Raw genomic sequence first — 16,021 nt, 5'->3', positions numbered from 1 at the left:
AGACCAGACTGGGCAACATGGTGAAATCTCGTCTGTACAAAAAAAATTAGCCGGGTATAATGGGGTGCCCCTGAGGTCCCAGCTACTTGGGAGGCTGAGGTGAGAGGATCATATGAGCCTGGGAGGTTGAGGCTGCAATGGGTTGTGATCGCACCATTGCACTCCAGCCTAGGCAACAGAGTGAGACTGTCTCAAAACAAATAAACAAACAAACAAAAAACAAGATGTAAAATTGTTTAATGTCACACAAAAATGTCTCAGATCTAGTAAGTGGAAAAGAGATTATAAAATGGCCTAGATAAGAAAATCTTTTTTTTTTTTTTTAAAGAAAGCAAACAAATAAAAGAATGGCTACCCCACAGGCAGAGAAGCAGAAAATCTTGTTTTTATAAATACACACACATAATCACATAAATGTCTAAGAGAAAACATTCCAAAAGATTTAAAATTATTACCTCTGCATGGTAGAATTAAAGTTGACATTAAGTATTTTTTCTCATCTATATTTCCATTTTTCTTCCAAAATGAAAATGGAAATATTTTCCATTTAGAACTATTATAATAAAATCATCTAAAAGTTACATTTTTAAATACAATAATTCTCCATACAATCTGATTTTGGATATTTAAAATCAGCCTGTTATTTTAAAATGTTAATGGCTACTTTAATAATAATATACTTCTCATGAAGATATTCAAACACCACAGAATCCTATCATGGAGAATATAAACTTGCCTCTTCTCCTCCATCCTTATGCAACTAATGAGAAGTAATATAACCATTAAGCTTGTTGAATATGTTTCTAGAGATTTTTCTACATATACAAAAACATACACACACATATGTGGAAGGAGACCTACACACACATATGTGGAAGGAGACCTTAAGGAGGGGTGAGCAGGATGGTGATGTGGGTCTTTGATGACACTGAAAAATTGCCTACCACATCTGTATTGCTTTCCTCTGCATGTCTTTTAGGTGAGAAAGCAACCCTCTATCCTGTTAAGCTCCTATTATTTTTTCTGTTATATAAGGTAAACACAACCATTAAAAGTGAAAATTATATCACATTTAGCCTTCTAAATAAAACTGCCAAAACATTTGGATTTGATCAAAATTATACTAAATTTATACGTTTGGTGAGAATAGGTGTCTTTTGATGCTGAGTTTTCTATCAAGGAACATAATATATTTCACCACTCATTTCAGTCCTTTGTAAAATATAATTTTTGGCCAGGCATGGTGGCTCACAGCTGTAATCCCAGCACTTTGGGAGGCTCAGTGGGTGGATCACTTGTGTCCAGGAGTTTGAGACCAGCCTGGACAACATGGCGAAATCTTGTCTCTACAAAAAATAGCAAAAATTAGCCAGGCATGGTCACGTGTGCCTGTAGTCCCAGATACTTGGGAGGCTAAGGTGTGAAGATCACCTGAGCCCAGGAGGTCGAGGCTGCAGTGAGACGTGATCATGCCACTGCACTCCAGCCTGGGTGACAGAGTGAGACCCTGTCTCCCCACCCACACCCCAAAACAAAGCTTTGTGTGTGTGTTTTTTTTAAATGGAAAAAATTCATCTTTAGTGTATGTGTGTTTGGCGGCGTATGGCAGGCGGTTTTCCTTTATATTTTCTAACTAGTTATTACTGGAATTGTTTTTTAAAAGTCATCTCATATTCAGCAATCTTACTGAGCTCTTACTAATTTTAATAAATTCAAAGTTGATTCCTTTGAATTTTCTTGGTAGACAATGATATAAATAACAAATATTGATCATTTCATTATACACTTTTATTTCTTTTCTTTTTTTTTTTTTGAGACGGAGTTTCGCTCTGTCGCCCAAGCTGGAGTGCAGTGGGGCGATCTCAAAGCTGGTCTCAAACTCCTGACCTGGTGATCTGCCAGCCTCGGCCTCCCAAAGTGTTGGGATTATAGGCGTGAGCCACTGCACCCGGCCTTCTTTTATTTTTTAAATTGAGACAAGTTCTCACTATGTTGCCCAGGCTGGTCTCCACCTCCAGGGCTCAGGCAATCCTCCAGTCTGGGCCTCCTGTATAGCTGGGGCTACAGGCGTGTGCCACTTTGCCTGGCTAATTTTTAAATGTTGTGTAGAGATGGGGTCTCATTATGTTGCCCAGGTTGGTCTCGAATTCCTGGCCTCAAGCAATCCTCTTGCTTTGGCCTGCCAAAGTGTGGGATTATAGACGTGAGCCACTGCACTGGGCCTCTTTCTTTTTGTCTTGCATCAGCTTAACCCTCTAGAAGAATGTTAAAAGTCATGCTAGTAGTTGGCATCCTTGTCTTCTTCCTAATCTGTATTAAAGTATAGTCTAATGGTTCTCAATTAGAGATGAACATAAGAATCACCTGGGGAGTCATAAAAGTGCATGGTTTGGGCCCCAACCCAGACCTACTAAATTTAAATCTCTACAGGTAGGGCTCAGGCTTGACCATTTCAAAAGAGGGCCTTATCCACTCCACAGTGATTCTGAGGCTCACTCCTGGTTAACAACCATTGCTCCTTTACTTTAACGATAAATAAGTTATTTGCTGTTGTTTTTCTCATAAACACCTATTAAGATTCCTAGCTTACCAAGAGCACTCGTTACTTTAAAATTCAGAAATTGATGTTGAATGTTATCAAATGTCTTTTCACCATCTACAAGGAAGGTGATAAGATTATTTACTCTACTAATTCTAATATATTAATATATTTCTTAATTTTTAACAGTCTTTTTTCTTTCTATTTTTAAAATTATATAGAGATGAGAGTCTCGCTTTGTTGCCCACACTGATCTGGAACTCCTGGCCTCAAGCAGTCCTCCCACCTAAGCCTCCCAAAGTGTGGAGATTCTAAGTGTGAGCCACTGTGCCCAGCCTGAACAGTCTTTCAAGTCTTAGAATACAGAGCTGGATTTGATTTACTAACATTTTATTTAGAATTTTTGTATATTTATAAAAGTGAGATTGTGGCTGGGCATGGCTCATGCCTGTAATCCTAGCACTTTGGGAGACTGAGGCAGGGAGATCGCTTGAGCCCAGGAGTTTGAGACCAGTCTGGGCAACATAACAAAACCCCTCCTCCTCAAAAAACAAAACAAAAAAAATTAGCTGGGCATGATGGCATGCACCTATAGTCCCAGCTACTCGGGAGGCTGAGGTGGGAGGATCACGTGAGGGCAGAAGGTCAAGGCTGCAGTGAGTCATGATCACACTACTGCACTCCAGCCTGGACAACAGAGTCAGATCCTGTCTCAAAGCAAAAAAAAGGGAGAATGGCCTACAGTTTTTTTGTTTTTCTTTTAATGTATCTTTGTTAGGTTTGGTACCACAGTTATGTAAGCTTTACAGAATGAACCAATAAGTTTTCCATCTCTTGCTATGTGCTGGATCTCTTAAATAACATTGGGATTATTTGTTCCTTAAAGGCTTTATAGAACTCACTTGAAAACATTTGTGCCTTTATTATTAAACAGAATTTGGCAAATTTTATTATACAGCATAGCGCCTTATGTAGGCACCCAAATGACTTGGTGACTGCTTGTGTACATTGTCTTTTACACAGAATACTAGACCCGGAAGTCATTGGTTTATTGCATTCTAGGCATGTGAGAGTAAGGAAGTGCTTTACAACTCTGGACGGCAAATAAAAACTTCGAGAGTCCCTACCAACTTATACTCCAGTCGATTAAACAAATGGAACCATTATAGATATACATTAACACCACCTAGCCCAAGGCAGCACAGGTTAAGTGGAAGACCCATAAAAAAGAGGGTGACCCCCAATCCCAAATCTTCAAACTTTACTTTTTCACCATCTTCTCAAGACAATCTTTTGCCTTCTGTCTACCGTATCCTATTCTAAGCTACCAATAATTCTCACCTGGACCACCAGCACTAGCCTCCTAACACATCTCCCCATTTCCACCTCTGCTTCTGTCTCACCCGGGGCTCTTGCATATGCTGTTCTCTCTGCCCAGAATACCTCCCCCCACCAAGGCTCACCTTTGTCTTTAATATCTCAGCTTAAAGCTGAGCACTATTTCCTTCAGAACATTCTTAAATACTCCCCACTACAGACTAGGTTAGCTCTTCCTTCTTATATGCTCTCATAATACTTTGTAACTTCTTTAGAACACTTACGCTGCTATGTTGTAATTGCATATTTGGCCACTTAAATAATAGGTCTCTCCCAATAGACTGTAAGCTTCATGAGGACAGTATACGTAGTGTTTTTTGTTTTTTTTTTTTGAGACGGAATTTCACTCTTGTTGCTCAAGCTGGAGTGCAATGGCGCAATCTTGGCTCACTGCAACCTCTGCCTCCTGGGTTCAAGCGATTCTCCTGCCTCAGCCTCCCGAGTAGCCAGGATTACAGGTGCCTGCCACCACGCCTGGGTAATTTTTGTATTTTAGTAGAGATGGGGTTTCACCATGTTGGTCAGGCTGGTCTCGAACTTCTGACCTCAGGTGATTCACCCGCCTCGGCCTCCCAAAGTGCTGGCATTACAGATGTGAGCCACCACACCCGGCCCAGTGTATGTAGTTTTGATCAGTGGCATGTGCCCAGCTTCAAGCACAATGGCTGGCACATAGGAAGCCTAACTAATATTGGATGGATGAATGCTAATCCAGGGATATGTAGTCAGAGGAAAATGCCAACTGTAGTACTCATTCCTTATATAATGTGCTCAGTATTCTATATTTAACTAAACACCACTTAAGAATAGAGATTGAGTAAACTAATGTCATCTATTTAAGGATGGTTACTAACATGTTTAGGGAAATAGACAATTGTTGTTTTCTTACTTGTAAATTCCTCGTGACATATTTTCAATGTATTTAGCTTTGTCTTGTACTCCACAGTGGTAATGGTAAGTCTTAACACAGGCTTTTATTTCACATCCAATAGTAGCACCAGGCTGACTGCAAAGTGTACATTTCTGTATAAGGAAAGAGAAATAATCGTAAGCAGTATTTCAAGAAAACAGTAGCTATTTTCTATTGAAAAAGAGTACACTGAAATTATCACATAGCATATAACTGAAATAATGCTGCAACTTAAACCATACTTTGGTAAGCCCTCTAATATTGTCATCCCCTGATGTTTCCCTTATTTAACATTTATAAACTGCCGGCTTATTAGAAAAACTACTGACCATCTCAGGTCTGACATCTAAATGTAGATAAGATTCTCCTCAATGCTGCCAAATACACAAAAAGAATGATGTTGTATATCTTAGTGGTTGGCTTCTTTTCCTCCCTAAGATCAGATCCTTTCCTATTATGATTAGGGGAAAGAATAAGAAACCAGAAAAGCAATCCCCCCACAGAGGAATCGCTACCAGTAGACAAAAGTACAGAGGGAGACTAAAGGGGCTGAAATCTTTTCAAGACTTCTCAGTGTGGCCTGAAGAGTGTTCGGAGATTAAAAGGTACCTGTTGAAAAAGGGGTTTCAAGTCAAATAAGTTTGAGAAAGGATAGGTTAAGCAGATCACTTTATTGCAGGACTTCTCACAGCCTTTTCTCCAAGGGAGAGGGCACAGAGTAAACAGTTTTCAAGTTTATTGAAATCTAGATGCCCTTTTATCTCTGGAGGGGTTGGGGGAATATCTTGATGGACTAACTTCCTTTGGAGCACATCTGGGGGAAATGCTAGGTTAGTGTTTACCCCAATCCTCAACGGTACAGAGGTAAACAGTAAGTTGGCAAGATAATTGAATTGTTATCTTAGTCACCTGTTTGGACTTTAGCTGTATTGTACAACACCGCTCTGAATAATATGATAAAGTGGTTTTTCCTTTTTTCAGTACTACAGGCTCTGTTACGAAAGTTTCATTTTTAGCCGGGTGCTCACGCCTGTAATTCCAGCACTTTGGGAAGCCGAGGTGGGTGGATCACATGAGGTCAGGAGTTCATCACAAGCCTGGCCAACATAATGAAACGCTGTCTCTACTAAAAATACAAAAATTACCCAGGCATGTTGGTGCATGTCTGTAATCCCAGCTACTTTGGAAACTGAGGCACAGGAATCACTTGAACCCAGGAGGCAGAGGTTACAGTGAGCTGAGATCGTGCCACTGCACCCCAGCCTGGGCAACAGAGTGAGACTCTGTCTCAAAAAAATAAAAAAATAAAAAAATAAATAAAAAAATTGTAAGGTATAATGACATTGTGGTTAGGTAAGAAAATGTCCAATTATTAAGAGATACATACTCAACTACGTGGAGGTATAGTGATACGAAGTCTGAGGTCTGCTTTAAAATACTTCAAGCAACAAGAATAAAAGGCCTATATGAAACAAGTGCCACAAACTTAGGTAACTGATGAAGCAAGATGATGGACAGATACGTATTACTAGGCTTTCCAATTGTGGTATGTTTGAAAATTTTCCCAACAAAAAAATTTAAAAATTAACTTCTAGAGACAACCGACATAGCATTCATAAGTGTTAAAGGAGTAAACGATCAATAAAGATGCCAACATTTCTTAGAGCTACTTGTTGGTAATTCAGTATGTTTAACAACATGAGACTAAGGCGTATTTTATATTATTTTATTAAAAAAAACTTAAAGCTATGACAAACATTTTAAGAGGCAGCCCTGTGTATGTGTACTTTAAACAGAAAGCCCTGAAAAAAATTTCCTTTAAGCAAGCTTACACAATGTAACATTTTAAACTTAATAAAGTTTGTCACATTCATATCTTCATTTATTTTATTAAACGGCTTGCAAATGCCTTGAAATGTATATAAATCTTCCCAGTATAATTCTCTTAAGTAATGAAGTTACATAGAAAGAGAAATAAGTTTCAGTAACATCAGCATCCTTTATTATATTACAAATAAGTCAAATATATACTTTGCTTTAACACATGAACTACTTTAAATTTTCTGATGACTGGATAAATTTGGGATGTACTCTAAATTTAAAGCAGCAAGTCAAGTGTAATGTTGCACAACAAATATAAAAACTACAGACCATTCTTTTTCCTCGTTTAATCTCCTGAAGTACAGTTTTAATATCAAAGTCTCCAAATTCTGCTCTTGATGTTGTTGTGAGCTGGACTGTGCCAGAAGAAAACAACTAGAGAAGAAAAATGCAGGAACATTAACATTCAGAATCCTTATGAGAGAAACATTAAATGTGGTAACAAGTGTGTTATATTTAATTTCTGAAGAAAGATAATCTTTCCTTAATAATCAAGTATCTGCTCAAATATCTTTAATATATTTACATGTCTGATTAAAATATAACCAAAATTATGGACATTGAAATAAAATGAGGACTGCCAGTGTGGAGCCAAGATTAAATAGCCTGCTTTAAGCAATGAAAATTTCAACAATGTCACTCTATTCTCAACTATTTTACATTTCCACAAAGTTTTAAAAAATAGTTTAAATTGGCAAATTTCAACCATAGATGCAGATCACAATCACTCACGGATTTTTCTTTTCAAACTAGACATATATGAGATCTACTCCACAGGGTTCCTAGATGTACATATTTTGGAAAAAGCTCACCAGGTAAATCTGACATGCACTCTGGTTAAGAACCTCTGAAATAAATAATGTAATTTTAAAAATCTTATCAATGGGATGAGTCATTCAATACAATCTAAGTCAAAGATATTTATGTGTACTGTAAGTCAGGCATGGATCTAAGGATGTCAAGATAAAAACTTATTCTTATCTTCAAGGAATTTAAGAGTCTGTTAGGGAAGATAAGTTCATAAATGAATAATTGTAATATAGTGTGTTAAGTACAACAGAGATAATTATTAGGTTACAGTGAAAGTCTAAAATATATTTCATGACATGCTTATGAAGACAAAATTTTTATAGTTATGAAATAATTAATTACAGATTATCCCAACTACAGTAACTATAATTAGAATTACTTCAAATCCTACTAAAACATAAAGGCTACAATTTAACAAAATCTAAACTTTATTAAGATCTGGGATTACAAGATATAATATTTATAACTCTAAAATACTAATGCTGGTGGGGGGAAGTTTTTTGGTTACTAGCTAACTGATTTAAAAAAAAATCATTTGGGCTTTTAGATCACAGGGGAAACAAAGAAAAACAAACAACAAAAAAACAAAATTGGGCTTAAAAGAACCATGCTTACCATGCACTTATAATGGGCAGCTGCCTTCTTGGCATTAAATATATGCAGTTTTCCTCGTGCTTCATTTTCTTCCTCCCCTACATGGCAAAATCCACATTTAGGCCTGGTGTCACTAGGGCTGCTTCTGTGTGGAGACCTATCTCTCTGCAAATGTAAAAGAAAAAAAGAACTTAAAAAAAATCATGAAAATATGCTATCAGTATTTCAAGCTTATTTAACATTTCAAATGATGAACTTTACCTATAGATAGTTTAAATGAAATATTCATGGTGCAACAAAAAGTGAGAATCCAACAGTTTTTTTTACTTACATAGGAACTACTTTCCATTTCATCTGTTCCATGGGAGGATGTGGACCTGGTATCTTCTGACAGCCCTTTAAAATTAGTTTTTCTTGGCCTTCCTTTGCGACTTTTCTTTTTACTTTTAGGTGATGAGGGCTCCAGTTCATGTTCATTAAAACTTTCTTCTAAATCAGCTGCTTAAAAATGAACAAAAACTTTTTATAGACCAATCTCAAAATAAGTATTAGTTCAGGGGTCTTAGGACATATGTTTCTCCTTAGAATGAAACTGCCTCCAGAAATGAGGAGAAATGGCCTGTGGTATGCTCAATATAGCCACCCAATGTTTCAGATAAATGCAATAAAAATCAAATACAAATAGTTTAGTAAATTAATTTTTAGAGTTTGCTTTTGCATTATTATTTTTTTTTACCATAGGTTTCAAAGAGTTTGTAAAATTAGAACACTTACCTAGAAAATACACTTACTGTAACTTGGAAAACTAAATGAAAATAAAGTAGATATATCTGTGCTATTCAATGTAGTAGCCACTAGCAACATGTGGCTTTAAAAAATTTAAGTCAGTTATAATTAAATAAAATTGAAACTTCAGTTTCTTAGTCACACTGACCGCACTGCAAGAGCTTATTGGCTACATGTGGCTAGTTGCAACTGTATTAGACAGCACATATACAGGACTGTTGCCACTGTCACAGAAAAGTTCTATTGGATAACACTGGTCTAGATTGCTCTTCAAACTATCATGAAAACTAAATGAACAAATTCAACAAGGAAGTCATTTACAGCTGAACTAATGGATCAAGTAATTAAACAAATATTAAGTACAAAAAGAATTTCTAATACAAGCAGTAAAAAAAGTATGTTGCAAGTTAGTTGCATATGCTTTAATGAATTAAGCAAAACTTATGCAGAAATTTGAGAACTGCATTTCTCAGTAATCTGAAAAGAATTTCTACCATAATGAAAGGTGTTTTGTCAGTAGTTTACTATAAATATTTTATTTATTGAGGGCCTCTGTATAAGATGATGTATTAATATTTAGTGTTTAAAAGGGTAATAAAAACCAAATGTTCACTTGCCATAGGGTCAAACTATGGAAAGTTTTAGGCACAGCTCTAATATTTTCGCCATTTTTTCCTTTACCATGTTATTGATTATAATTCTAGAGACTAATTTCTCAATGAGAAAGAATATAAACTCCTATGCTCAGATGTTAATATCTTTCCTACTACTTTGAAGGTTGTTTATTAGAAATTAAAGCACATTTATAAGGGCAATTCAGTTGGTATACTTGAATATATATAAACTAAGGGAACTACAAGTATTAGGTTGTTTGCAAAACAGTTAATAACAATTTACATGAGTGCAACTTCACATAGCTCTGGTAGGACTTGAAGGAGTAAAGGGGAAAAGGTAGAAGTTATTGGATAGTGTTTTATAGGCAACAAAATAAATTCATGTGAATAACTTCCTGTGAAGACAGAGAAGTCAATTAAAGATGTTTTCTCTCCTTAACACGATAGCAAATTTCATGTCAGAATATACTACTTAATTTAAATATTCAAACTGACAATTTTTAAGACATGGAATTTCACTAAAAGCTGTTAGAATTACTTGCAGTTGGCTGGGCGCGGTGGCTCATGCCTGTAATCCCAGCACTTTGGGAGGCCGAGGTGGACAGATCACGAGGTCAGGAGTTTGAGACCAGCCTGGCCAATATGGTGAAACCCCATCTCTACTAAAAATACAAAAAATTAGCTGGGCATGGTGGTGCGCACCTGTAGTCCCAGCTAATCAGGAGGCTGAGGCAGAAGAATCGCTTGAACCCGGGAGGCGGAGGTTGCAGAGAGCCGAGATTGTGCCACTGCACTCCAGCATGGGCAACAGAGCAAGATTCCATCTCAAAAAAGAATTACTTGCACTTGCCAAATATTAAAAATTCTCAAAATGAAAAATCATAACTGTTTCAATCATTCTAAGACATCTATGTGTATGTATATATAAAACATTCAGTTTTATACATATGTATACACATATAATATATTCAGTTATTATGAAAATAAGCATCACTAACACCATACATAACACTATTAAATAACATTTAATAGTTGTTTAATAACAATAAACAAATAAGATGTTTAATAAATAACATTATTAAACATCTATAAAAATTACTTAAGAACTGATTCCATTATCAAGCCAACATGATTAGTTTCCCACATGGCATATTTGTTCTAAATATGAAATCATTCCACAAAAATTTTTAACAACTTTAACATCAATAGTAAAAGTCACGAAAGATTCATATATTTAACTATATTAGACTTTCAAACTTCTGAAAAGTATAAATTAAAAAGTGGTAAATTTGGGCCGGGTGCGGTGGCTCACGCCTATAATCCCAGTACTTTGGGAGGCCAACGTGGGCGGATCACCTGAGGTCGGGAGTTTGAGACCAGCCTGACTAACATGGAAAAACCCCATCTCTACTAAAAATACAAAACTAGCTGGGCGTGGTGGTACATGCCTGTAATCCCAGCTACTCAGGAGGCTGAGCAGGAGAATGGTGTGAACCCAGGAGGCGGAGCTTGCAGTAAGCCAAAATCACGCCACTGCACTCCAGCCTGGGCGACAGGGCAAGACTCCATCTCAAAAAAAAAAAAAAAAAAAGTGGTAAGTTAAAAGGCAAACAATAAACTGGAAAAAGGCTGGGCATGGTGGCTGAGGTGGTTGGATCACTTGAGGTCAGGAGTTCAAGACCAGCCTGGCCAACAAGGTGAAAACCTGTCTCTACTAAAATTCCAAAAAAAATTAGCTGGGTATGGTGTCGTGTGCCTGTTAACCCAGCTACTAGTGAGGCTGAGGCAGGAGAATCACTTGAACTCGGGAGGCAGAGGTTGCAGTGAGCTGAGATCATGCCACTGTACTCCAGCCTGGGTGACACAGCAAGACTCTGTCTCAAAAATAAAATAAAATGAAATAAACTGGAAAAATATCTGCTTCTGCTGTACCTCTGACAAAGAATTAGTATCATTATGATATGATAAGCTCATATAAGATTAAGACCCAAATGGAAAAATAGATCAAGGATATAATCAGATAATTCTCAGAATATAAGTAGTTAATAAGTTTAGTTTAAAAATATTTAACTTCTCCAGAATCAAAGTGCAAATTAAGTGATATATCATTTTCACCTATCAAAACAGCAGACTTTAAATAGTTATTAAAAGCTAAAATAAAAACCACAATGAGATTCCATCTCACATCAGTCAGAATGGCTATTATTAAAGAGTCAAAAAACAATAGATGCTAGTGAGGCTGTGGAGAAAAGGGAACGTTTATACACTGTTGGTGGGAATGTAAATTAGCTCAGCCCTGTGGAAAGCAGTTTGGAAATTTCTCAAAGAACATAAAACGGAACTACTATTTGACCCATTACTGGGTATATATTCAAAAGGAAACAAATCGTTCCACCAAAAAGACACATGCACTGGTATGTTCACTGCAGCACTATTCATAATAGCAAAGACAAGGAATTAATCTAGGTGTGCATCAACGGTGGACTGGATAAAGAAAATGTGGTTTGGTGTGGAATACCCTGCTACATGGAATACCCTGTAGCCATAAAAAAGAATGAAATCGTGTCCTTTGTGGCAATAAGGATATGGCAGGAACAGAAAACCAAATACAACATGCTCTCACTTATAAGTGGGAGCTAAACACTGGGTTCTCATGAACATGGAGATGGCAGTAATAGAAACTGGGGACTATTAGAGGGAAGAGAGAGGGAGAAGGGCAAGGGTTGAAAAACTAACTATTGGGTACTATGCCCAGTACCTGGGTAATGGCATCATTCATACTCCAAACCTCAGTATCATATCATATACTCAGGTAACAAACCTGCACGTGCACCCCCCTGAATCTGAAATACAAGTTAAAAAAAAAAGGTACAATAAACCCAACAAAATATGTGTTAGAAAGAAAATATAAACAAGTGCCCCTAAATGGAGAGATAGACTATGTTTCTGAATGAACATGATAGACAGAAAATCAGCTCTCACTAATCTGACTTAATGAAATGAAACTTAAAGTTGATTCTGTGGTTTTCTGGAAAACGGACAAGAACACACAAGATGAAAAAAAGAATATACAAGAGTATCCTTTTGAAAAGAAGATACCAAAATATACAAAGCAATAGCAGTTAAACCACTGGCACAAGAATAGACATATATCAGTGGAAGAGAATCTCCAAGTTTGAAAACAGACCCACGTGCACATGAAAATTGAAAATATGATAATGGTGGCATTTCAGATAAGTGGAAAAGACATAATGGCACAACTGGCTATCCATTTTTAAAAAATGGATACCTCATACTATATGAAAAAGTTAAGAGATGGATTAAAAATCTAATTGTAAACTATGAATATAATAGGAGAAAATAGAGGAGAATTTTAAAAAATAATCTTGGATCAGGACATATAAGAAGCCCTAAAGGAAAAGACTGGGAGATTTGACTAAAAATTAGTAAATTTTGTACAGCTAAAGGCACCATAAACTAAGTTAAAAGAAATAAATTGGGCCCGGTGCGGTGGCTCAGGCCTGTAATCCCAGCACTTTGGGAGGCCGAGGCGGGCAGATCACCTGAGGTCAGGAATTCAAGGCCAGCCTGGCCAACATGGCGAAATAAAAATTACTGGCATGGTGGCAGGGCCTGTAATCACATTATCAGGAGTGAGGCAGAAAAATGTCTTAATTGGAGGCGGAGGTTGCAGATTTGCATATAGTGACAGAATATCTATATTATAGAGAACACCTACATATCAATTTCAAAAAGACAAACCCCAAGAGAAAAATGCACAAAGGATAGGAAAAGGCAATTCACAAAAGAAATATAAATGACAAAAAAACATGAACAGAGGCCCAACCTCACCAGTGATAATGGAAATTAAAATTAAATGAAATAATCAGACAAAAATTAAAGACATAATACCTAGCACAGGTATGGGAATTAGACACTGTTGGTGGGAACATAAACTGGGTAAACAGTTTCAGAAGCCACGTGACAGTACTCATTCCCCATGTTAAATGCATAGACCCTTTGACTTGGCAACCCCATTTCTAAGACTTTTATCTTACAGAGTCACTTGTATAAGTACATAAGTATATTATGTATAAGGGAAATTGTTGCAGTATTATTTGTAACTATGAAAAATTTTATTAATAGATAAATCCTTAGGCCTGGACGCAGTGGCTCACGCCTGTAATCCCAGCACTTTGGGAGGCCAAGGCGGGTGGATTGTTTGAAGTCAGGAGTTCAAGACTAGCCTGACCAACATGGTGAAACCCCATCTCTACTAAAAATACAAAAATTAGCCAGGCGTGGTGGTACATGTGTGTAATCCCAGCTACTCGGGAGGCTGAGGCAGGAGAATCACTTGAACCTGGGAGGCGGAGGTTACAGTGAGCCGAGATCATGCCACAGCACTCCAGCCTGGGAGACAGAGCGAGTCTCAAAATAAAAATGAAAAAAAAAGTGAAAATCTTCCTTTCACCTTCTACTTCCACCTGCTCTGTGCTCCTGGTTGGCTCCTCAGTCTCCCTAACCTACCTCTCTCCCTAACCTGCTGACCTCCCACCCAGGAAAGCACTGTTAACTGCTTCTTTTCTCAACCTCAGTATATAAGAGCCTCGGTTTGAATCTTGGATCTTCCACATACTGTGTATCTTTGGACCTGAAACCTACCTCAGGGGGTTCTTAAATGAATTACATGAATTAGTGCATGTAAAGTACTTAAAACAGTGCCTGGCACAGAAGACGCTTTCAATAAATGCTATTATTTTCTCTGCATATGCACGTTTTTAAAAATGATATACACACAAATGGCATTCTAAGCTTTTAACAAAAGAATTCAAAACAGATACAAGGGCACATCTTGCTTTTTGCGCTTCATATAGCTTGACAACTTTCCATGTCAGTATATAGGAATTTACCTCCTTCCATATAAGAGCTAATAGTAATCCATTGTATTTAACCAGCCCCCCCATGGTTATGACTTGAAAGTTTTCAGTGTTTTTGCTGCTACAAATGTGATGAACATCTTTCTCCATTTATCTTTGCTCACTTGTACTGTATCTTAACAGCTTTCATTTGTAAATATGTGTGTATAAGTTGGAAACAGAATAGTAAGAGCTAACATTTGAGCTTTTGAGTTTTCACTATACCAGATACGCTATGTGGTTTATATGCATTATCTCATTTGAGCCTCACAATCACTCCACAAAGTTGTAACGGTCATCTTCCCAACACCCCTTCCACCCACCACCGCCCTGTTTTACAGATAAGGAAGTTTAGAAAGGTTAAGTAATTTTGCCCAAGTTCACAAAGCTAGAGAATGGCAGAGCTGGGACAAATATATATGTCAGTGAATAACTACAAGTATGCTCTTAAAATAGTAATATTCATTGTCGTGGAAATACATATTTCCATATGCTCCTGGATGTTAGAAAAAGAACAGTTATGCTTATGTATGCACATAATTGGTCTGGAAGAATACACAAGAAACTCACAGATAGTAGTGTTTGCTTTTAACAAAAGAATTCAGAAACAGATAAAAGGGGACAGATGACAGGAAAGCCTGATTTTTGTACCATGTTCATGTATCTATTCAAAATAAATACGATAAAAAGTAAAACTTTACACTTACATTCACAGCTGCAATATCTAAAAATCCAGGCTGATAAGGCAGGCGACAAAATAGGGTTGTCCTCCTTCCCGAGCCACCAAACATTCCCAGCCTCTTATCAGCACAGCTTGCAGATGTCTGTGTCACGTTAGAATGGCCAGGCCCCTCTCTATTACCCTTCTGTTCTCCTCTGGTATGGCCCCTATGGGGAGGGGAATGCCCAACGTACCAGGACACCAACTCTCTTCCTAGTATTGTAAAGCCCTGTCTCTCCCTTTCCTGATTGTCTTCTCTTAGTAACCAATGTTTTCCTCATCTTACAACTTCCTGGTTTACGCTCCACCTTCCTCCTCCTAAGTTCTCAAATCGGTTAACAGTGTGAAGTAGAAAGGATATATGGACAGAACATCTGAAATTGCCACTTACTAGGTCTTAACTTGGTTAAGTTACTTACCATTCACAAGTGTCTTCATGTGTCAAATCCGACTAATGTTAATACCTTTCTTATAAGGCTGCTTTAAGAAATTACTTGTGAAAAATGCTTTGTAAACTATAAAATTCTATTTAATTGTTAGTTAATACTCTTGGCATATCTTGTGTAGACTGTAAGCTCTCTGTCCACATGGGGACTCTTTCTTAAATTCTCCAAGGTGCTCACACCTTGCTCAATAAATGTTTGTCAGAGTTAAAAAAAAAAAAAAAAAGAAAGAAAGAAAGAAAGAAAAAGGACAGGCATTAAGATTGAGGCAAGCATCACCATCTCTGCTTTGAATCTTCATGGTTGCTGCAAAAGGAAAACTGGGGGACATTTGCCCTGCCTTTTCCAGTGTAAATGTGATGTGCATTTACTCTGTATGTGCGGAGTCATTTGTGAACTCAGCTTCCTGCTTTTTCAGGAAAGGTAT

At 37.2% G+C, this 16,021-nt stretch overlaps 1 protein-coding gene and 1 long non-coding RNA gene across 4 annotated transcripts in view; one reads left to right on the top strand and one right to left on the bottom strand.

Annotated features, from left to right (window-relative positions):
- PHF6 (PHD finger protein 6) overlaps positions 1–16,021 on the bottom strand; it is a 321,601-nt gene that overhangs the window by 12,119 nt on the left and 293,461 nt on the right. For 2 of the 3 annotated variants that reach the window (XM_058441536.1, XM_032757640.2), the window contains exons 3-6: positions 8,443–8,612; positions 8,133–8,276; positions 6,978–7,082; positions 4,806–4,939 (exon numbers count right to left, since the gene is read on the bottom strand). In XM_058441536.1, the coding sequence (XP_058297519.1) occupies positions 4,806–4,939; positions 6,978–7,082; positions 8,133–8,276; positions 8,443–8,612 (553 nt within the window). The remainder of the gene's footprint in view (positions 1–4,805; positions 4,940–6,977; positions 7,083–8,132; positions 8,277–8,442; positions 8,613–16,021) is intronic. The other variant, XM_058441537.1, reaches the window with a different exon arrangement.
- The window catches only part of LOC131383909 (uncharacterized), a 74,565-nt gene that overhangs the window by 17,263 nt on the left and 41,281 nt on the right, over positions 1–16,021 (top strand). The gene's annotated exons all lie outside the window — the stretch shown is intronic.

This window comes from Hylobates moloch, unplaced genomic scaffold (assembly GCF_009828535.3).
Source record: "Hylobates moloch isolate HMO894 unplaced genomic scaffold, HMol_V3 SCAFFOLD_7, whole genome shotgun sequence".
NCBI lineage: Eukaryota > Metazoa > Chordata > Mammalia > Primates > Hylobatidae > Hylobates > Hylobates moloch.
The sequence above is the reverse complement of the archived record's forward strand: the minus strand, read 5'-3'. Positions and strand labels throughout refer to the sequence as shown.